General features: G+C 40.1%; 1 protein-coding gene across 3 annotated transcripts in view; it reads right to left on the bottom strand.

Annotated features, from left to right (window-relative positions):
- The window catches only part of LOC131955436 (uncharacterized), a 34,231-nt gene that overhangs the window by 687 nt on the left and 8,206 nt on the right, over window positions 1–25,338 (bottom strand). For all 3 annotated transcript variants that reach the window (XM_059319567.1, XM_059319576.1, XM_059319560.1), the window contains exons 3-12: window positions 20,823–20,859; window positions 17,036–17,114; window positions 12,932–13,057; window positions 11,185–11,299; window positions 6,278–7,034; window positions 5,901–6,048; window positions 4,322–4,474; window positions 2,744–2,911; window positions 2,439–2,537; window positions 180–366 (exon numbers count right to left, since the gene is read on the bottom strand). In XM_059319567.1, coding sequence (XP_059175550.1) covers window positions 180–366; window positions 2,439–2,537; window positions 2,744–2,911; window positions 4,322–4,474; window positions 5,901–6,048; window positions 6,278–7,034; window positions 11,185–11,299; window positions 12,932–13,057; window positions 17,036–17,114; window positions 20,823–20,859 — 1,869 coding nt within the window. The remainder of the gene's footprint in view (window positions 1–179; window positions 367–2,438; window positions 2,538–2,743; window positions 2,912–4,321; window positions 4,475–5,900; window positions 6,049–6,277; window positions 7,035–11,184; window positions 11,300–12,931; window positions 13,058–17,035; window positions 17,115–20,822; window positions 20,860–25,338) is intronic.

The following is a 25,338-nucleotide window of genomic DNA, read 5'->3' as shown; positions in this document are numbered from 1 at the left end:
GTGTACTGTACACCTGTCTGTCTTATAGTGTAATGTACACCTGTCTGTCTTCTAGTGTAATGTACACCTGTTTGTCTCCCTGTATAGTGTACACCTATCTCCCTGTACACCTGTCTCCCTGTATAGTGTACATCTGTCAAGTAAGTTACCCAAACCTCTAAGGGTGGAGTGGCACATACCCTCCGCCTGCAGCATCATGGCCTGAAGTTTGTGGTGGATGAAGTCAGCACACAACAACTCTGTAGCCCCACCCCCAGGTAAGACCCAGCCATCCTGCAGGGCATTGGACACCCTGTGCAGGCTCTTCCATAATCTCTCCTCTGTCAGCTGGGCTGACATGGCACAGCTTGACTTGAGCAAGATTGTCTGAGGAGAGGTCACACGCAGGTCAATTTTATACTGTAACAAGATTGTCTGAGGTCACATCCAGGTCAATTTTATACTGTAACAAGATTGTCTGAGGTCACATCCAGGTCAATTTTATACTGTAACAAGATTGTCTGAGGTCACACGCAGGTCAATTTTATACTGTAACAAGATTGTCTGAGGTCACACGCAGGTCAATTTTATACTGTAACAAGATTGTCTGAGGTCACATTCAGGTCAATTTTATACTGTAACAAGATTGTCTGAGGTCACACCCAGGTCAATTTTATACTGTAACAAGATTGTCTGAGGTCACATCCAGGTCAATTTTATACTGTAACAAGATTGTCTGAGGAGAGGTCACACGCAGGTCAATTTTATACTGTAACAAGATTGTCTGAGGTCACATCCAGGTCAATTTTATACTGTAACAAGATTGTCTGAGGTCACACCCAGGTCAATTTTATACTGTAACAATATTGTCTGAGGTCACACCCAGGTCAATTTTATACTGTAACAAGATTGTCTGAGGAGAGGTCACATGCAGGTCAATTTTATACTGTAACAAGATTATCTGAGGTCACATGCAGGTCAATTTTATACTGTAACAAGATTGTCTGAGGAGAGGTCACACGCAGGTCAATTTTATACTGTAACAAGATTTTCTGAGGTCACACGCAGGTCAATTTTATACTGTAACAAGATTTTCTGAGGTCACATGCAGGTCAATTTTATACTGTAACAAGATTGTCTGAGGAGAGGTCACACGCAGGTCAATTTTATACTGTAACAAGATTTTCTGAGGTCACACGCAGGTCAATTTTATACTGTAACAAGATTTTCTGAGGTCACACGCAGGTCAATTTTATACTGTAACAAGATTTTCTGAGGTCACACGCAGGTCAATTTTATACTGTAACAAGATTGTCTGAGGTCACACCCAGGTCAATTTTATACTGTAACAAGATTGTCTGAGGAGAGGTCACATCCAGGTCAATTTTATACTGTAACAAGATTGTCTGAGGTCACATCCAGGTCAATTTTATACTGTAACAAGATTGTCTGAGGTCACATCCAGGTCAATTTTATACTGTAACAAGATTGTCTGAGGAGAGGTCACACGCAGGTCAATTTTATACTGTAACAAGATTGTCTGAGGTCACACCCAGGTCAATTTTATACTGTAACAAGATTGTCTGAGGAGAGGTCACATCCAGGTCAATTTTATACTGTAACAAGATTGTCTGAGGTCACATCCAGGTCAATTTTATACTGTAACAAGATTGTCTGAGGAGGGGTCACACGCAGGTCAATTTTATACTGTAACAAGATTGTCTGAGGTCACATCCAGGTCAATTTTATACTGTAACAAGATTGTCTGAGGTCACATCCAGGTCAATTTTATACTGTAACAAGATTGTCTGAGGTCACATCCAGGTCAATTTTATACTGTAACAAGATTGTCTGAGGTCACATCCAGGTCAATTTTATACTGTAACAAGATTGTCTGAGGAGAGGTCACATCCAGGTCAATTTTATACTGTAACAAGATTGTCTGAGGTCACATCCAGGTCAATTTTATACTGTAACAAGATTGTCTGAGGTCACACGCAGGTCAATTTTATACTGTAACAAGATTGTCTGAGGTCACACGCAGGTCATTTTATACTGTAACAAGATTGTCTGAGGAGAGGTCACACGCAGGTCAATTTTATACTGTAACAAGATTGTCTGAGGTCACACGCAGGTCAATTTTATACTGTAACAAGATTGTCTGAGGTCACATCCAGGTCAATTTTATACTGTAACAAGATTGTCTGAGGTCACACGCAGGTCAATTTTATACTGTAACAAGATTGTCTGAGGTCACACGCAGGTCAATTTTATACTGTAACAAGATTGTCTGAGGAGAGGTCACACGCAGGTCAATTTTATACTGTAACAAGATTGTCTGAGGTCACATCCAGGTCAATTTTATACTGTAACAAGATTGTCTGAGGTCACATCCAGGTCAATTTTATACTGTAACAAGATTGTCTGAGGTCACAAGATGAGGTCACAAGATGGCTGACCTGATAACTGCCAACATTGGGGACCATGGCCAGCCTTTGTCTGGCGTCCTCTGGCTGGTTCTCTACCATCTCATGTAGACACAGAGGTAAAACATTGGCCTGTACAGAAAGACAGGTGACACACATTAGTTACAGAAACATTAGTGGCTGGTTCTCTACCATCTCATGTAGACACAGAGGTAAAACATTGGCCTGTACAGAAAGACAGGTGACACACATTAGTTACAGAAACATTAGTAGGAAATCAGGCTGTAGGACATCTAGAGGCTGTAGGACATCTAGAGGCTGTAGGACAACACCCTTACCTGGCAAGCCTGATCCAGATAACTGACCATGTCCACACCATAATGAGAAGCAAGGCTGTTGATGACCTTGCTTGGGACATTGGTCAAAACCAGCACACCCAGCTCAGTACACTGGTCAATCAACAGGGGGCTGGCTGACCCTCTCACCAGCAGCAACTTGACATTTAGCTGAAACATACCAGCAGACAGTCAAGTCTAGACCAGCAGACAGTCAAGTCTAGACCAGCAGACAGTCAAGTCTAGAGCAGCAGACAGTCAAGTCTAGACCAGCAGACAGTCAAGTCTAGACCAGCAGACAGTCAAGTCTAGACCAGCAGACAGTCAAGTCTAGACCAGCAGACAGTCAAGTCTAGACCAGCAGACAGTCAAGTCTAGACCAGCAGACAGTCAAGTCTAGACCAGCAGACAGTCAAGTCTAGACCAGCAGACAGTCAAGTCTAGACCAGCAGACAGTCAAGTCTAGACCAGCAGACAGTCAAGTCTAGAGCAGTAGACAGTCAAGTCTAGACCAGCAGACAGTCAAGTCTAGACAAGCAGACAGTCAAGTCTAGACCAGCAGACAGTCAAGTCTAGACCAGCAGTCAAGCCACAAACCCACAATACCACTGCTATCAACCATTCAACACACACTGCTAAACAAGCACTTCTGTACAACATGATAACTGCTGTGTTACTTTGTGCAACTTAACAGATGAAAGAAAACGGTGAGTTACTCTTTAGGAAATTGTTCTAAAGACATGACCAGAAGTGGAGTGCACCTTTTTTTTCTGCTTCTTCAACCAGAACAGTTGATTCAGCATTTGTTTGTTGACCATATGCAAGAAGGCAGAGCTCATCTGCTAAATCCAAGTCATCAAGTCAACCAAGTCATCAAGTCAACCAAGTCATCAAGTCAACCAAGTCATCAAGTCAACCAAGTCATCAAGTCAACAAAGTCATCAAGTCAACCACGTTTTCAAGTCAACCAAGTCATTAAGTCAACCAAGTCATCAAGTCAACCAAGTCATCAAGTCAACCAAGTCATCAAGTCAACCACGTTTTCAAGTCAACCAAGTCATTAAGTCAACCAAGTCATCAAGTCAACCAAGTCATCAAGTCAACCAAGTCATCAAGTCAACCAAGTCATCAAGTCAACCAAGTCATCAAGTCAACCAAGTCATCAAGTCAACCAAGTCTCACTGTACCTTCAGTGATTCTATCATTTATTGTTGTGTAGCCTATCACTTGTCCACTATTGGACAGATGACCATAATGTATCTGGAACTCTATGGTACCTCACACATTGTCATACCACTACTCTACCTGTACTATCATTATACATAAAATTATACCTATAATTCTAGGTCTGCTATTTGATAAAAATTACTGTTGCAAATGAATTATGATCTGCGTAAGAGGGGTATTTTATGTGTGTGTGTATATATATATATATATATATATATATATATATATATATATATATATATATATATATATAGTGGGGGGATGGATGGACGCCAAATTGGAAGTTCCCCGGGCACCAGAATGGGTCACTTGGCCTCTTGACCAGAGGACTGACACCTGGGTAAAAAAACTGACCTTTTGTAAGTTTGAAACAACACAGCGTGACCAAGTCCTTTCATCAAAGCTGGATGACCTTATATCAGCTAAGGTCAAGGCCACACTTGTCTTCTCAAGTAATGGTCTATAGCCTTTGTGCTGGTAGGTCCAGGTTAGGTCACAGTTCAGCAGCTGTTGAAACAAAGGTCAGAGTTCAATAGATGATTCAATCATGATCTCAAATATAAAAGGGCTAGCTAGCAGTTGGCCGTTTTCAACATTTTTAAAGATAAAAGTAAATGCATATGTACTGTGTAAACACACACTAGGATATCCACATTGAAATGGCCTAGAACAACACACAGGTAGGATATCCAGATTGAACAACACACAACACAGGTAAGATATCCACAAAGAACAACACACAACACAGGTAATATATCCATAAAGAACAACACACAACACAGGTAAGATATCCACAAAGAACACACAGGTAGGATATCCAGATTGAACAACACACAACACAGGTAAGATATCCACAAAGAACAACACACAACACAGGTAAGATATTCACAAAGAACAACACACAACACAGGTAAGATATCCACAAAGAACAACACACAACACAGGTAAGATATCCACAAAGATCAACACACAACACAGGTAAGATATCCACAAAGAACAACACACAACACAGGTAAGATATCCACAAAGAACAACACACAACACAGGTAAGATATCCACAAAGAACAACACACAACACAGGTAAGATATCCACAAAGAACAACACACAACACAGGTAAAATATCCACAAAGAACAACCATTTAACACAGGTAAGATATCCACAAAGAACAACACATACACAGGTAAGATATCCACAAAGAACAACACACAACACAGGTAAAATATCCACAAAGAACAACACACAACACAGGTAAGATATCCACAAAGAACAACACACAACACAGATAAGATATCCACAAAGAACAACACACAACACAAGTAAAATATCCACAAAGAACAACACACAACACACAGGTAGGATATCCAGATTGAACAACACACAACACAGGTAAGATATCCACAAAGAACAACACACAACACAGGTAAGATATCCACAAAGAACAACACACAACACAAGTAAAATATCCACAAAGAACAACACACAACACACAGGTAAGATATCCACAAAGAACAACACACAACACACAGGTAGGATATCCACAAAGAACAACACACAACACAGGTAAGATATCCACAAAGAACAACACACAACACAGGTAAGATATCCACAAAGAACAACACACAACACAGATAAGATATCCACAAAGAACAACACACAACACAAGTAAAATATCCACAAAGAACAACACACAACACACAGGTAGGATATCCAGATTGAACAACACACAACACAGGTAAGATATCCACAAAGAACAACACACAACACAGGTAAGATATCCACAAAGAACAACACACAACACAAGTAAAATATCCACAAAGAACAACACACAACACACAGGTAAGATATCCACAAAGAACAACACACAACACAGGTAAGATATCCACAAAGAACAACACACAACACACAGGTAGGATATCCAGATTGAACTGTACCAGGGCAGGTCTTGTGAGGCCCCAACTGAAGAGGTCAGCTTGACCAGAGTTACAGGGAATGACTAGGCCTCTATAAATAGATATGGGATCTGCTAGTGAAGGCTGGGATGCAGGAACTGATAAACTCAAAACAAACTTTAAGTTGAGCCTGAAAGGGAAACACATTTTAACCCTATACAACTTTTTCAAGTATTTATGCAGTTATTTTACTTCTAATTAGATTTATTTGTATTTATATACATTTTTTTTTTGCAGAGTCCAATTTCCAATGGGAAATTGGGTCGTCTAGTGACTTTTACAAATTTAATTCTAAATCTTACATTACAAATTATTAAAATTTAAGAGTGTTATAAAAATTAAATGTCAAACAAATTAACCTTTTGATATTTGTTATTTTATACTGATTTTCACAAACTTCTTTTACTGTTGACATGACATCACCATAGCAACCAACCAAAGCAGAAGCTTCCAGTGGGAGTGTCAGTTGTCTAAGTGTGGCCCCTGACTTGCTGTTTACACAACGTCCCAACAACCCTGGCCCAACATTAGTTGCATGTTTGATCTTGGTGTTGCCATGAGCAATTTGGATTGGACGATCACCCAGTGAATTCAACATTGTGTCTATGATTTTTATTTGAGACTTGAGGTCTTGGGGGATTTCACATGAGTGACTGGGTGACTTTTGAGTGGTCTCACATGAGTGACTGGATGACTTTTGAGTGGTCTCACATGAGTGACTGGGTGACTTTTGAGTGGTCTCACATGAATAGCTGGGTGACTTTTTCATGGTCTCACATGAGTGACTGGGTGACTTTTGAGTGGTCTCACATGAATAGCTGGGTGACTTTTTCATGGTCTCACATGAGTGACTGGGTGACTTTTGAGTGGTCTCACATGAATAGCTGGGTGACTTTTTCATGGTCTCACATGAGTGACTGGGTGACTTTTGAGTGGTCTCACATGAATAGCTGGGTGACTTTTTCATGGTCTCACATGAGTGACTGGGTGACTTTTGAGTGGTCTCACATGAGTGACTGGGTGACTTTTGAGTGGTCTCACATGAGTGACTGGGTGACTTTTGAGTGGTCTCACATGAGTGACTGGGTGACTTTTTTATATCTTGTCTACAGATTTCTAAAGGAAAAAGATATTAATCTGTCAGCAGTAAAATATTTACCTTCTGTTTATGTAACATTTGTATACCCCATGTGTGTGTGAGACATTTGTTTACCCCATGTGTGTGTGTGTGAGACATTTGTTTACCCTGTGTGTGTGAGACATTTGTTTACCCCATGTGTGTGTGTGAGACATTTGTTTACCCTGTGTGTGTGAGACATTTGTTTACCCTGTGTGTGTGTGAGACATTTGTTTACCCTGTGTGTGTGAGACATTTGTTTACCCTGTGTGTGTGTGAGACATTTGTTTACCCCATGTGTGTGTGAGACATTTGTTTACCCTGTGTGTGAGACATTTGTTTACCCCATGTGTGTGTGAGAGACATTTGTTTACCCTGTGTGTGTGAGACATTTGTTTACCCTGTGTGTGTGTGAGACATTTGTTTACCCTGTGTATGTGTGTGTGAGACATTTGTTTACCCTGTGTGTGTGTGTGAGACATTTGTTTACCCTGTGTGTGTGTGACATTTGTTTACCCTGTGTGTGTGAGACATCTGTTTACCCCATGTGTGTGAGACATTTGTTTACCCTGTGTGTGTGAGACATCTGTTTACCCCATGTGTGTGAGACATTTGTTTACCCCATGTGTGTGTGAGACATTTGTTTACCCCATGTGTGTGTGAGACATTTGTTTACCCTGTGTGTGTGTGAGACATTTGTTTACCCCATGTGTGTGTGAGACATTTGTTTACCCTGTGTGTGTGTGTGATATTTGTTTACCCCATGTGTGTGTGAGACATTTGTTTACCCTGTGTGTGTGAGACATTTGTTTACCCTGTGTGTGTGTAAGACTATGGTTTACCCTGTGTGTGTGTGAGACATTTGTTTACCCCATGTGTGTGTGTGAGACATTTGTTTACCCTGTGTGTGTGAGACATTTGTTTACCCTGTGTGTGTGTGAGACATTTGTTTACCCTGTGTGTGTGACATTTGTTTACCCTGTGTGTGTGAGACATTTGTTTACCCTGTGTGTGTGTGTGTGTGAGACATTTGTTTACCCCATGTGTGTGTGAGACATTTGTTTACCCTGTATGAGTGTGAGACATTTGTTTACCCTTGTGTGTGTGAGACATTTGTTTACCCTGTGTGTGTGTGAGACATTTGTTTACCCTGTGTGTGTGTGAGACATTTGTTTACCCTGTGTGTGTGACATTTGTTTACCCCATGTGTGTGTGAGACATTTGTTTACCCTGTGTGTGTGAGACATTTGTTTACCCCATGTGTGTGAGACATTTGTTTACCCTGTGTGTGTGTGTGTGAGACATTTGTTTACCCCATGTGTGTGTGTGAGACATTTGTTTACCCCATGTGTGTGTGTGAGACATTTGTTTACCCCATGTGTATGTGAGACATTTGTTTACCCCATGTGTGTGTGTGAGACATTTGTTTACCCCATGTGTGTGTGTGAGACATTTGTTTACCCCATGTGTGTGTGTGAGACATTTGTTTACCCCATGTGTGTGTGACATTTGTTTACCCCATGTGTGTAAGAGACATTTGTTTACCCCATGTGTGAGACATTTGTTTACCCTGTGTGTGTGTGTGAGACATTTGTTTACCCTGTGTGTGTGTGTGAGAGACATTTGTTTACCCCATGTGTGTGTGTGAGACATTTGTTTACCCTGTGTGTGTGTGAGACATTTGTTTACCCTATGTGTGTGTGAGACATTTGTTTACCCCATGAGTGTGTGTGAGACATTTGTTTACCCTGTGTATGTGAGACATTTGTTTACCCCATGTGTGTGTGACATTTGTTTACCCCATGTGTGTGAGAGACATTTGTTTACCCCATGTGTGTGTGTGACATTTGTTTACCCCATGTGTGTGAGACATTTGTTTACCCCATGTGTGTGTGACATTTGTTTACCCCATGTGTGTGAGAGACATTTGTTTACCCCATGTGTGTGTGAGACATTTGTTTACCCCATGTGTGTGTGAGACATTTGTTTACCCCATGTGTGTGTGAGAGACATTTGTTTACCCTGTGTGTGTGTGAGACATTTGTTTACCCTGTGTGTGTGTGTGTGACATTTGTTTACCCCATGTGTGTGAGAGACATTTGTTTACCCCATGCGTGTGTGTGACATTTGTTTACCCCATGTGTGTGTGAGACATTTGTTTACCCTGTGTGTGTGTGTGTGATATTTGTTTACCCCATGTGTGTGTGAGACATTTGTTTACCCTGTGTGTGTGAGACATTTGTTTACCCTGTGTGTGTGTAAGACTATGGTTTACCCTGTGTGTGTGTGAGACATTTGTTTACCCCATGTGTGTGTGTGAGACATTTGTTTACCCTGTGTGTGTGAGACATTTGTTTACCCTGTGTGTGTGTGAGACATTTGTTTACCCTGTGTGTGTGACATTTGTTTACCCTGTGTGTGTGAGACATTTGTTTACCCTGTGTGTGTGTGTGTGTGTGAGACATTTGTTTACCCCATGTGTGTGTGAGACATTTGTTTACCCTGTATGAGTGTGAGACATTTGTTTACCCTTGTGTGTGTGAGACATTTGTTTACCCTGTGTGTGTGTGAGACATTTGTTTACCCTGTGTGTGTGTGAGACATTTGTTTACCCTGTGTGTGTGACATTTGTTTACCCCATGTGTGTGTGAGACATTTGTTTACCCTGTGTGTGTGAGACATTTGTTTACCCCATGTGTGTGAGACATTTGTTTACCCTGTGTGTGTGTGTGAGACATTTGTTTACCCCATGTGTGTGTAACATTTGTTTACCCCATGTGTATGTGAGACATTTGTTTACCCCATGTGTGTGTGTGAGACATTTGTTTACCCCATGTGTGTGTGTGAGACATTTGTTTACCCCATGTGTGTGTGTGAGACATTTGTTTACCCTGTGTATGTGAGACATTTGTTTACCCCATGTGTGTGTGACATTTGTTTACCCCATGTGTGTAAGAGACATTTGTTTACCCCATGTGTGTGTGTGACATTTGTTTACCCCATGTGTGTGTGTGACATTTGTTTACCCCATGTGTGTGTGTGAGACATTTGTTTACCCTGTGTGTGTGTGTGTGAGACATTTGTTTACCCTGTGTGTGTGTGTGAGAGACATTTGTTTACCCCATGTGTGTGTGTGAGACATTTGTTTACCCTGTGTGTGTGTGTGAGACATTTGTTTACCCTATGTGTGTGTGAGACATTTGTTTACCCCATGAGTGTGTGTGAGACATTTGTTTACCCTGTGTATGTGAGACATTTGTTTACCCCATGTGTGTGTGACATTTGTTTACCCCATGTGTGTGAGAGACATTTGTTTACCCCATGTGTGTGTGACATTTGTTTACCCCATGTGTGTGTGTGAGACATTTGTTTACCCTGTGTGTGTGTGAGACATTTGTTTACCCTGTGTGTGTGTGTGTGAGACATTTGTTTACCCTGTGTGTGTGTGTGAGAGACATTTGTTTACCCCATGTGTGTGTGTGAGACATTTGTTTACCCTGTGTGTGTGTGAGACATTTGTTTACCCTGTGTGTGTGTGTGAGACATTTGTTTACCCTGCGCGTGTGAGACATTTGTTTACCCCATGTGTGTGTGTGAGACATTTGTTTACCCTGTGTGTGTGTGTGAGACATTTGTTTACCCTGTGTGTGTGAGACATTTGTTTACCCTGTGTGACATTTGTTTACCCCATGTGTGTGTGAGACATTTGTTTACCCTGTGTGTGTGAGACATTTGTTTACCCTGCGTGTGTGAGACATTTGTTTACCCCATGTGTGTGTGAGACATTTGTTTACCCTGTGTGTGTGTGTGAGACATTTGTTTACCCTGTGTGTGTGAGACATTTGTTTACCCTGTGAGACATTTGTTTACCCTGCGTGTGTGTGTGAGACATTTGTTTACCCTGTGTGTGTGAGACATTTGTTTACCCTGTGTGACATTTGTTTACCCCATGTGTGTGTGAGACATTTGTTTACCCTGTGTGTGTGAGACATTTGTTTACCCTGCGTGTGTGTGTGAGACATTTGTTTACCCTGTGTGTGTGAGACATTTGTTTACCCTGTGTGTGTGTGAGACATTTGTTTACCCTGTGTGACGTTTGTTTACCCTGCGTGTGTGAGACATTTGTTTACCCTGTGTGTGTTTGTTTACCTGTCGTGACCAGAGGTGGGGAGAAGTTGACTGGGACTGCCAGAGTTTTGACGTGTTGACACAACTCATGCATGACAGCTTCAATCACTGGCAGGGACCTGTCTGGTGACACCCCCTTTAAGAGAGTAAAGTTATGAGCTCAATGTGTTTTGACATCTTGAGCTCAATGTGTTAGGACATCTTGAGCTCAATGTGTTAGGACAGCTTGAGCTAAATGTGTTAGGACAGCTTGAGCTCAATGTGTTAGGACAGCTTGAGCTAAATGTGTCAGGACAGCTTGAGCTCAATGTGTTAGGACAGCTTGAGCTAAATGTGTCAGGACAGCTTGAGCTCAATGTGATAGGACAGCTTGAGCTCAATTTGTTAGGACAGCTTGTGCTAAATGTGTCAGGACATCTTGAGCTAAATGTGTCAGCATGTATGAACTCACCAACAGCTCTAAATGTAGGACATCTTGAGCTAAATGTGTTAGGACATCTTGAGCTAAATGTGTCAGCATGTATGAACTCACCAACAGCTCTAAATGTAGGACAGCTTGAGCTAAATGTGTTAGGACATCTTGAGCTAAATGTGTCAGCATGTATGAACTCACCAACAGCTCTAAATGTAGGACAGCTTGAGCTAAATGTGTTAGGACATCTTGAGCTCAATGTGTCAGCATGTATGAACTCACCAACAGCTCTAAATGTAGGACAGCCTGAGCTAAATGTGTCAGCATGTATGAACTCACCAACAGCTCTAAATGTAGGACAGCCTGAGCTAAATGTGTCAGCATGTATGAACTCACCAACAGCTCTAAATGTAGGACAGCCTGAGCTAAATGTGTCAGCATGTATGAACTCACCAACAGCTCTAAATGTAGGACAGCCTGAGCTAAATGTGTCAGCATGTATGAACTCACCAACAGCTCTAAATGTAGGACAGCCTGAGCTAAATGTGTCAGCATGTATGAACTCACCAACAGCTCTAAATGTAGGACAGCCTGAGCTAAATGTGTCAGCATGTATGAACTCACCAACAGCTCTAAATGTAGGACAGCCTGAGCTAAATGTGTCAGCATGTATGAACTCACCAACAGCTCTAAATGTAGGACAGCCTGAGCTAAATGTGTCAGCATGTATGAACTCACCAACAGCTCTAAATGTAGGACAGCCTGAGCTAAATGTGTCAGCATGTATGAACTCACCAACAGCTCTAAATGCAGGACAGCCTGAGCTAAATGTGTCAGCATGTATGAACTCACCAACAGCTCTAAATGTAGGACAGCCTGAGCTAAATGTGTCAGCATGTATGAACTCACCAACAGCTCTAAATGCAGGACAGCCTGAGCTAAATGTGTCAGCATGTATGAACTCACCAACAGCTCTAAATGTAGGACAGCCTGAGCTAAATGTGTCAGCATGTATGAACTCACCAACAGCTCTAAATGTAGGACAGCCTGAGCTAAATGTGTCAGCATGTATGAACTCACCAACAGCTCTAAATGTAGGACAGCTTGAGCTAAATGTGTTAGGACATCTTGAGCTAAATGTGTCAGCATGTATGAACTCACCAACAGCTCTAAATGTAGGACAGCCTGAGCTAAATGTGTTAGGACATCTTGAGCTAAATGTGTCAGCATGTATGAACTCACCAACAGCTCTAAATGTAGGACAGCCTGAGCTAAATGTGTCAGCATGTATGAACTCACCAACAGCTCTAAATGTAGGACAGCCTGAGCTAAATGTGTCAGCATGTATGAACTCACCAACAGCTCTAAATGTAGGACAGCCTGAGCTAAATGTGTCAGCATGTAGAGACAGGTCTTGATGCTGCAGCCATGCTGTTGTTTGTGGGACTGTAGGACCTCAATCACCACCTCTATAGCGGGATGCTGTCAAACACAATTAGACCTCAATCACCACCTCTATAGCGGGATGCTGTCAAACACAATTAGACCTCAATCACCACCTCTATAGCGGGATGCTGTCAAACACAATTAGACCTCAATCACCACCTCTATAGCAGGATGCTGTCAAACACAATTAGACCTCAATCACCACCTCTATAGCGGGATGCTGTCAAACACAATTAGACCTCAATCACCACCTCTATAGCAGGATGCTGTCAAACACAATTAGACCTCAATCACCACCTCTATAGCAGGATGCTGTCAAACACAATTAGACCTCAATCACCACCTCTATAGCGGGATGCTGTCAAACACAATTAGACCACAATCAAACACAATTAGACCTCAATCACCACCTCTATAGCAGGATGCTGTCAAACACAATTAGACCTCAATCACCACCTCTATAGCAGGATGCTGTCAAACACAATTAGACCACAATCAAACACAATTAGACCTCAATCACCACCTCTATAGCAGGATGCTGTCAAACACAATTAGACCTCAATCACCACCTCTATAGCAGGATGCTGTCAAACACAATTAGACCTCAATCACCACCTCTATAGCAGGATGCTGTCAAACACAATTAGACCTCAATCACCACCTCTATAGCAGGATGCTGTCAAACACAATTAGACCTCAATCACCACCTCTATAGCAGGATGCTGTCAAACACAATTAGACCTCAATCAAACACAATTAGACTTCAATCACCACCTCTATAGCAGGATGCTGTCAAACACAATTAGACCTCAATCACCACCTCTATAGCAGGATGCTGTCAAACACAATTAGACCTCAATCAAACACAATTAGACTTCAATCACCACCTCTATAGCAGGATGCTGTCAAACACAATTAGACCTCAATCACCACCTCTATAGCAGGATGCTGTCAAACACAATTAGACCTCAATCAAACACAATTAGACTTCAATCACCACCTCTATAGCAGGATGCTGTCAAACACAATTAGACTTCAATCACCACCTCTATAGCAGGATGCTGTCAAACACAATTAGACCTCAATCACCACCTCTATAGCAGGATGCTGTCAAACACAATTAGACTTCAATCACCACCTCTATAGCAGGATGCTGTCAAACACAATTAGACCTCAATCACCACCTCTATAGCAGGATGCTGTCAAACACAATTAGACTTCAATCACCACCTCTATAGCAGGATGCTGTCAAACACAATTAGACCTCAATCACCACCTCTATAGCAGGATGCTGTCAAACACAATTAGACCTCAATCACCACCTCTATAGCAGGATGCTGTCAAACACAATTAGACTTCAATCACCACCTCTATAGCAGGATGCTGTCAAACACAATTAGACCTCAATCACCACCTCTATAGCAGGATGCTGTCAAACACAATTAGACCTCAATCAAACACAATTAGACCTCAATCACCACCTCTATAGCAGGATGCTGTCAAACACAATTAGACCACAATCACCACCTCTATAGCAGGATGCTGTCAAACACAATTAGACCACAATCACCACCTCTATAGCGGGATGCTGTCAAACACAATTAGACCTCAATCACCACCTCTATAGCAGGATACTGTCAAACACAATTAGACCTCAATCACCACCTCTACAGCAGGATGCTGTCAAACACAATTAGACCTCAATCAAACACAATTAGACCTCAATCACCACCTCTATAGCAGGATGCTGTCAAACACAATTAGACCTCAATCACCACCTCTATAGCAGGATGCTGTCAAACACAATTAGACCTCAATCACCACCTCTATAGCAGGATGCTGTCAAACACAATTAGACCTCAATCACCACCTCTATAGCAGGATGCTGTCAAACACAATTAGACCTCAATCAAACACAATTAGACCTCAATCACCACCTCTATAGCAGGATGCTGTCAAACACAATTAGACCTCAATCACCACCTCTATAGCAGGATGCTGTCAAACACAATTAGACCTCAATCACCACCTCTATAGCAGGATGCTGTCAAACACAATTAGACCTCAATCACCACCTCTATAGCAGGATGCTGTCAAACACAATTAGACTTCAATCACCACCTCTATAGCAGGATGCTGTCAAACACAATTAGACCTCAATCACCACCTCTATAGCAGGATGCTGTCAAACACAATTAGACTTCAATCACCACCTCTATAGCAGGATGCTGTCAAACACAATTAGACCTCAATCACCACCTCTATAGCAGGATGCTGTCAAACACAATTAGACTTCAATCACCACCTCTATAGCAGGATGCTGTCAAACACAATTAGACCTCAATCACCACCTCTATAGCAGGATGCTGTCAAACACAATTAGACTTCAATCACCACCTCTATAGCAGGATGCTGTCAAACACAATTAGACCTCAATCAAACACAATTAGACCTCAATCACCACCTCTATAGCAGGATGCTGTCAAACACAATTAGACCTCAATCACCACCTCTATAGCAGGATGCTGTCAAACACAATTAGACTTCAATCACCACCTCTATAGCAGGATGCTGTCAAACACAATTAGACCTCAATCACCACCTCTATAGCAGGATGCTGTCAAACACAATTAGACTTCAATCACCACCTCTATAGCAGGATGCTGTCAAACACAATTAGACCTCAATCACCACCTCTATAGCAGGATGCTGTCAAACACAATTAGACCTCAATCACCACCTCTATAGCAGGATGCTGTCAAACACAATTAGACTTCAATCACCACCTCTATAGCAGGATGCTGTCAAACACAATTAGACCTCAATCACCACCTCTATAGCAGGATGCTGTCAAACACAATTAGACCTCAATCAAACACAATTAGACCTCAATCACCACCTCTATAGCAGGATGCTGTCAAACACAATTAGACCTCAATCACCACCTCTATAGCAGGATGCTGTCAAACACAATTAGACCTCAATCAAACACAATTAGACCTCAATCACCACCTCTATAGCAGGATGCTGTCAAACACAATTAGACCTCAATCAAACACAATTAGACCTCAATCACCACCTCTATAGCAGGATGCTGTCAAACACAATTAGACCTCAATCACCACCTCTATAGCAGGATGCTGTCAAACACAATTAGACCTCAATCAAACACAATTAGACCTCAATCACCACCTCTATAGCAGGATGCTGTCAAACACAATTAGACCTCAATCACCACCTCTATAGCAGGATGCTGTCAAACACAATTAGACCTCAATCACCACCTCTATAGCAGGATGCTGTCAAACACAATTAGACCTCAATCACCACCTCTATAGCAGGATGCTGTCAAACACAATTAGACCTCAATCACCACCTCTATAGCAGGATGCTGTCAAACACAATTAGACCTCAATCACCACCTCTATAGCAGGATGCTGTCAAACACAATTAGACCTCAATCACCACCTCTATAGCAGGATGCTGTCAAACACAATTAGACCTCAATCAAACACAATTAGACCTCAATCACCACCTCTATAGCAGGATGCTGTCAAACACATTTAGACCTCAATCACCACCTCTATAGCAGGATGCTGGCAAACACAATTAGACCTCAATCAAACACAATTAGACCTCAATCACCACCTCTATAGCAGGATGCTGTCAAACACAATTAGACCTCAAATACCACCTCTATAGCAGGATGCTGTCAAACACAATTAGACCTCAAATACCACCTCTATAGCAGGATGCTGTCAAACACAATTAGACCTCAATCACCACCTCTATAGCAGGATGCTGTCAAACACAATTAGACCTCAATCACCACCTCTATAGCAGGATGCTGTCAAACACAATTAGACCTCAAATACTACCTCTATAGCAGGATGCTGTCAAACACAATTAGACCTCAATCACCACCTCTATAGCAGGATGCTGTCAAACACAATTAGACCTCAATCACCACCTCTATAGCAGGATGCTGTCAAACAGCTTATCGAATTGTTTTACCTCTATATCAAGTTGTGAAAGTAGAGTTTCAACATCCGAAGTAAACAAATGTCCTTCACCTTGGTCAATACACTTGATGCTGAAACAGTTTGACTGTAAATTAACATAACACCTACACTAGACTCCTTCAATCATTTCATAATACCACCTAACTAGACTGCTTCAATCATTACATAACACCACCTAACTAGACTGCTTCAATCATTACATAACACCACCTAACTAGACTCCTTCAATCATTACATAACACCACCTACACTTCAATCATTACATAACACCACCTAACTAGACTCCTTCAATCATTACATAACACCACCTACTCTAGACTCCTTCAATCATTACATAACACCACCTACACTTCAATCATTACATAACACCACCTACACTTCAATCATTACATAACACCACCTACTCTAGACTCCTTCAATCATTACATAACACCACCTACACTTCAATCATTACATAACACCACCTACACTTCAATCATTACATAACACCACCTACACTTCAATCATTACATAACACCACCTACACTTCAATCATTACATAACACCACCTACACTTCAATCATTACATAACACCACCTACACTTCAATCATTACATAACACCACCTACACTTCAATCATTACATAACACCACCTACACTTCAATCATTACATAACACCACCTACTCTAGACTCCTTCAATCATTACATAACACCACCTACTCTAGACTCCTTCAATCATTACATAACACCACCTACTCTAGACTCCTTCAATCATTACATAACACCACCTACTCTAGACTCCTTCAATCATTACATAACACCACCTACACTTCAATCATTACATAACACCACCTACTCTAGACTCCTTCAATCATTACATAACACCACCTACTCTAGACTCCTTCAATCATTACATAACACCACCTACACTTCAATCATTACATAACACCACCTACACTTCAATCATTACATAACACCACCTACTCTAGACTCCTTCAATCATTACATAACACTAACTACTCTAGACTTCTTCAATTACATAACACCACCTACACTTCAATCATTACATAACACCACCTACTCTAGACTCCTTCAATCATTACATAACACCACCTATACTTCAATCATTACATAACACCACCTACTCTAGACTCCTTCAATCATTACATAACACCACCTACACTTCAATCATTACATAACACCACCTACACTTCAATCATTACATAACACCACCTACACTTCAATCATTACATAACACCACCTACACTTCAATCATTACATAACACCACCTACACTTCAATCATTACATAACACCACCTACACTTCAATCATTACATAACACCATCTACACTTCAATCATTACATAACACCACCTACTCTAGACTCCTTCAATCATTACATAACACCACCTACTCTAGACTCCTTCAATCATTACATAACACCACCTATACTTCAATCATTACATAACACCACCTACTCTAGACTCCTTCAATCATTACATAACACCACCTACACTTCAATCATTACATAACACCACCTACACTTCAATCATTACATAACACCACCTACACTTCAATCATTACATAACACCACCTACTCTAGACTCCTTCAATCATTACATAACACCTGCCCCTATTTGTTTGAACATTCTCAACATAAATCTCTGCCTTTTCAAGGAATATTAAAACACCATTCTTGCTCACTCAGATCTTGCTAAGAAAAACTAAAAATCTAAAATTTGTAGATAAACTAATGATCTAAAATTTGTAGATAAACTAAAAATCTAAAATTTGTAGAAAAACTAATGATCTCAAATTTGTAGAAAAACTAATGATCTAAAATTTGTAGAAAAACTAATGATCTAAAATTTGTAGATAAACTAATGATCTAAAATTTGTAGAAAACTAAAAATCTAAAATTTGTAGATAAACTAATGATCTAAAATTTGTAGATAAACTAATGATCTAAAATTTGTAGATAAACTAATGATCTAAAATGTGTAGAAAACTAAAAATCTAAAATTTGTAGAAAAACTAATGATCTAAAATTTGTAGAAAACTAAAAATCTAAAATTTGTAGATAAACTAATGATCTAAAATTTGTAGATAAACTAATGATCTAAAATTTGTAGATAAACTAATGATCTAAAATGTGTAGAAAACTAAAAATCTAAAATTTGTAGAAAAACTAATGATCTAAAATTTGTAGAAAACTAAAAATCTAAAATTTGTAGATAAACTAATGATCTAAAATTTGTAGATAAACTAATGATCTAAAATTTGTAGAAAACTAAAAATCTAAAATTTGTAGATAAACTAATGATCTAAAATTTGTAGAAAACTAAAAATCTAAAATTTGTAGATAAACTAATGATCTAAAATTTGTAGATAAACTAATGATCTAAAATTTGTAGAAAACTAAAAATCTAAAATTTGTAGAAAAACTAATGATCTAAAATTTGTAGAAAACTAAAAATCTAAAATTTGTAGATAAACTAATGATCTAAAATTTGTAGATAAACTAATGATCTAAAATTTGTAGAAAACTAAAAATCTAAAATTTGTAGAAAAACTAATGATCTAAAATGTGTAGAAAACTAAAAATCTAAAATTTGTAGATAAACTAATGATCTAAAATTTGTAGATAAACTAATGATCTAAAATTTGTAGAAAACTAAAAATCTAAAATTTGTAGATAAACTAATGATCTAAAATTTGTAGAAAACTAAAAATCTAAAATTTGTAGATAAACTAATGATCTAAAATTTGTAGATAAACTAATGATCTAAAATTTGTAGAAAACTAAAAATCTAAAATTTGTAGAAAAACTAATGATCTAAAATTTGTAGAAAACTAATAATCTAAAATTTGTAGATAAACTAATGATCTAAAATTTGTAGATAAACTAATGATCTAAAATTTGTAGAAAACTAAAAATCTAAAATTTGTAGAAAAACTAATGATCTAAAATTTGTAGAAAACTAAAAATCTAAAATTTGTAGATAAACTAATGATCTAAAATTTGTAGATAAACTAATGATCTAAAATTTGTAGATAAACTAATGATCTAAAATTTGTAGATAAACTAATGATCAAAAATTTGTAGAAAACTAAAAATCTAAAATTTGTAGATAAACTAATGATCTAAAATTTGTAGAAAACTAAAAATCTAAAATTTGTAGATAAACTAATGATCTAAAATTTGTAGAAAACTAAAAATCTAAAATTTGTAGATAAACTAATGATCTAAAATTTGTAGAAAACTAAAAATCTAAAATGTGTAGAAAACTAAAAATCTAAAATTTGTAGATAAACTAATGATCTAAAATTTGTAGATAAACTAATGATCTAAAATTTGTAGATAAACTAATGATCTAAAATTTGTAGATAAACTAATGATCTAAAATTTGTAGAAAACTAAAAATCTAAAATTTGTAGATAAACTAATGATCTAAAATTTGTAGAAAACTAAAAATCTAAAATTTGTAGAAAACTAAAAATCTAAAATTTGTAGAAAAATATCAACTGTAATCTTTAAATTTTTACATTCAAATGCTCATTTCTTATTTTGTGTTACATGGGGAAGTTGTAATATAGAGCTAGGTTATATGGGGAAGTGGTAATATAGAGCTAGGTTATATGGGGAAGTGGTAATATAGAGCTAGGTTATATGGGGAAGTGGTAATATAGAGCTAGGTTATATGGGGAAGTGGTAATATAGAGCTAGGTTATATGGTGAAGTGGTAATATAGTGCACGGTTATATAGGGAAGTGGTAATATAGTGCAAGGATGGACTTACCCCATGTCTGATCCCAGCAAAGAACTAGCAATTGAACCTGTCAAACAGTAGAGTTAGAGCTGACAGCCTACATGATGTATGTGGTTAGAGCTGACAGTATGATGTATGTGGTTAGAGCTGACAGCCTACATGATGTATGTGGTTAGAGCTGACAGTATGATGTATGTGGTTAGAGCTGACAGCCTACATGATGTATGTGGTTAGAGCTGACAGCTTACATGATGTATGTGGTTAGAGCTGACAGCCTACATGATGTATGTGGTTAGAGCTGACAGCCTACATGATGTATGTGGTTAGAGCTGACAGCCTACATGATGTATGTGGTTAGAGCTGACAGCCTACATGATGTATGTGGTTAGAGCTGACAGCCTACATGATGTATGTGGTTAGAGCTGACAGCCTACATGATGTATGTGGTTAGAGCTGACAGCCTACATGATGTATGTGGTTAGAGCTGACAGTATGATGTATGTGGTTAGAGCTGACAGCCTACATGATGTATGTGGTTAGAGCTGACAGCTTACATGATGTATGTGGTTAGAGCTGACAGCCTACATGATGTATGTGGTTAGAGCTGACAGCCTACATGATGTATGTGGTTAGAGCTGACAGCCTACATGATGTATGTGGTTAGAGCTGACAGCCAACATGATGTATGTGGTTAGAGCTGACAGTATGATGTATGTGGTTAGAGCTGACAGCCTACATGATGTATGTGGTTAGAGCTGACAGCCTACATGATGTATGTGGTTAGAGCTGACAGTATGATGTATGTGGTTAGAGCTGACAGTATGATGTATGTGGTTAGAGCTGACAGCCAACATGATGTATGTGGTTAGAGCTGACAGTATGATGTATGTGGTTAGAGCTGACAGCCTACATGATGTATGTGGTTAGAGCTGACAGCCTACATGATGTATGTGGTTAGAGCTGACAGCCAACATGATGTATGTGGTTAGAGCTGACAGCCTACATGATGTATGTGGTTAGAGCTGACAGCCTACATGATGTATGTGGTTAGAGCTGACAGCCAACATGATGTATGTGGTTAGAGCTGACAGTATGATGTATGTGGTTAGAGCTGACAGCCTACATGATGTATGTGGTTAGAGCTGACAGCCTACATGATGTATGTGGTTAGAGCTGACAGCCTACATGATGTATGTGGTTAGAGCTGACAGCCTACATGATGTATGTGGTTAGAGCTGACAGTATGATGTATGTGGTTAGAGCTGACAGCCTACATGATGTATGTGGTTAGAGCTGACAGTATGATGTATGTGGTTAGAGCTGACAGCCTACATGATGTATGTGGTTAGAGCTGACAGCCTACATGATGTATGTGGTTAGAGCTGACAGCCAACATGATGTATGTGGTTAGAGCTGACAGCCTACATGATGTATGTGGTTAGAGCTGACAGCCTACATGATGTATGTGGTTAGAGCTGACAGCCAACATGATGTATGTGGTTAGAGCTGACAGTATGATGTATGTGGTTAGAGCTGACAGCCTACATGATGTATGTGGTTAGAGCTGACAGCCTACATGATGTATGTGGTTAGAGCTGACAGCCTACATGATGTATGTGGTTAGAGCTGACAGCCTACATGATGTATGTGGTTAGAGCTGACAGTATGATGTATGTGGTTAGAGCTGACAGCCTACATGATGTATGTGGTTAGAGCTGACAGCCTACATGATGTATGTGGTTAGAGCTGACAGCCTACATGATGTATGTGGTTAGAGCTGACAGCCTACATGATGTATGTGGTTAGAGCTGACAGCCAACATGATGTATGTGGTTAGAGCTGACAGTATGATGTATGTGGTTAGAGCTGACAGCCTACATGATGTATGTGGTTAGAGCTGACAGCCTACATGATGTATGTGGTTAGAGCTGACAGCCTACATGATGTATGTGGTTAGAGCTGACAGCCTACATGATGTATGTGGTTAGAGCTGACAGTATGATGTATGTGGTTAGAGCTGACAGCCTACATGATGTATGTGGTTAGAGCTGACAGCCTACATGATGTATGTGGTTAGAGCTGACAGCCTACATGATGTATGTGGTTAGAGCTGACAGCCTACATGATGTATGTGGTTACAGCTGACAGTATGATGTATGTGGTTAGAGCTGACAGCCTACATGATGTATGTGGTTAGAGCTGACAGCCTACATGATGTATGTGGTTAGAGCTGACAGCCAACATGATGTATGTGGTTAGAGCTGACAGCCTACATGATGTATGTGGTTAGAGCTGACAGCCTACATGATGTATGTGGTTAGAGCTGACAGCACATGATGTATGTGGTTAGAGCTGACAGCTTACATGATGTATGTGGTTAGAGCTGACAGCCTACATGATGTATGTGGTTAGAGCTGACAGCCTACATGATGTATGTGGTTAGAGCTGACAGCCTACATGATGTATGTGGTTAGAGCTGACAGCCTACATGATGTATGTGGTTAGAGCTGACAGCCAACATGATGTATGTGGTTAGAGCTGACAGTATGATGTATGTGGTTAGAGCTGACAGCCTACATGATGTATGTGGTTAGAGCTGACAGCTTACATGATGTATGTGGTTAGAGCTGACAGCCTACATGATGTATGTGGTTAGAGCTGACAGCCTACATGATGTATGTGGTTAGAGCTGACAGCCTACATGATGTATGTGGTTAGAGCTGACAGCCAACATGATGTATGTGGTTAGAGCTGACAGTATGATGTATGTGGTTAGAGCTGACAGCCTACATGATGTATGTGGTTAGAGCTGACAGCCTACATGATGTATGTGGTTAGAGCTGACAGCACATGATGTATGTGGTTAGAGCTGACAGCCTACATGATGTATGTGGTTAGAGCTGACAGCCTACATGATGTATGTGGTTAGAGCTGACAGCCTACATGATGTATGTGGTTAGAGCTGACAGCACATGATGTATGTGGTTAGAGCTGACAGCCTACATGATGTATGTGGTTAGAGCTGACAGCCTACATGATGTATGTGGTTAGAGCTGACAGCTTACATGATGTATGTGGTTAGAGCTGACAGCCTACATGATGTATGTGGTTAGAGCTGACAGCCTACATGATGTATGTGGTTAGAGCTGACAGCCTACATGATGTATGTGGTTAGAGCTGACAGTATGATGTATGTAGTTAGAGCTGACAGCCTACATGATGTATGTGGTTAGAGCTGACAGTATGATGTATGTGGTTAGAGCTGACAGCCTACATGATGTATGTGGTTAGAGCTGACAGCCTACATGATGTATGTGGTTAGAGCTGACAGCACATGATGTATGTGGTTAGAGCTGACAGCCTACATGATGTATGTGGTTAGAGCTGACAGCCTACATGATGTATGTGGTTAGAGCTGACAGCTTACATGATGTATGTGGTTAGAGCTGACAGCCTACATGATGTATGTGGTTAGAGCTGACAGCCTACATGATGTATGTGGTTAGAGCTGACAGCCTACATGATGTATGTGGTTAGAGCTGACAGCCTACATGATGTATGTGGTTAGAGCTGACAGTATGATGTATGTGGTTAGAGCTGACAGCCTACATGATGTATGTGGTTAGAGCTGACAGCCTACATGATGTATGTGGTTAGAGCTGACAGCCAACATGATGTATGTGGTTAGAGCTGACAGCCTACATGATGTATGTGGTTAGAGCTGACAGCCTACATGATGTATGTGGTTAGAGCTGACAGCTTACATGATGTATGTGGTTAGAGCTGACAGCCTACATGATGTATGTGGTTAGAGCTGACAGCCTACATGATGTATGTGGTTAGAGCTGACAGTATGATGTATGTGGTTAGAGCTGACAGCCTACATGATGTATGTGGTTAGAGCTGACAGCCTACATGATGTATGTGGTTAGAGCTGACAGCCAACATGATGTATGTGGTTAGAGCTGACAGCCTACATGATGTATGTGGTTAGAGCTGACAGCCTACATGATGTATGTGGTTAGAGCTGACAGCACATGATGTATGTGGTTAGAGCTGACAGCTTACATGATGTATGTGGTTAGAGCTGACAGCCTACATGATGTATGTGGTTAGAGCTGACAGCCTACATGATGTATGTGGTTTGAGCTGACAGCCTACATGATGTATGTGGTTAGAGCTGACAGTATGATGTATGTAGTTAGAGCTGACAGCCTACATGATGTATGTGGTTAGAGCTGACAGCCTACATGATGTATGTGGTTAGAGCTGACAGCCTACATGATGTATGTGGTTAGAGCTGACAGCCTACATGATGTATGTGGTTAGAGCTGACAGCCTACATGATGTATGTGGTTAGAGCTGACAGCCTACATGATGTATGTGGTTAGAGCTGACAGCCTACATGATGTATGTGGTTAGAGCTGACAGCCTACATGATGTATGTGGTTAGAGCTGACAGTATGATGTATGTGGTTAGAGCTGACAGCCTACATGATGTATGTGGTTAGAGCTGACAGCCTACATGATGTATGTGGTTAGAGCT

This window comes from Physella acuta, unplaced genomic scaffold (assembly GCF_028476545.2).
Source record: "Physella acuta isolate Inbredline_101_S28 unplaced genomic scaffold, ASM2847654v3 ptg000079l, whole genome shotgun sequence".
Lineage (NCBI taxonomy): Eukaryota > Metazoa > Mollusca > Gastropoda > Physidae > Physella > Physella acuta.
This window is presented reverse-complemented; position numbering and strand designations above follow the sequence as displayed.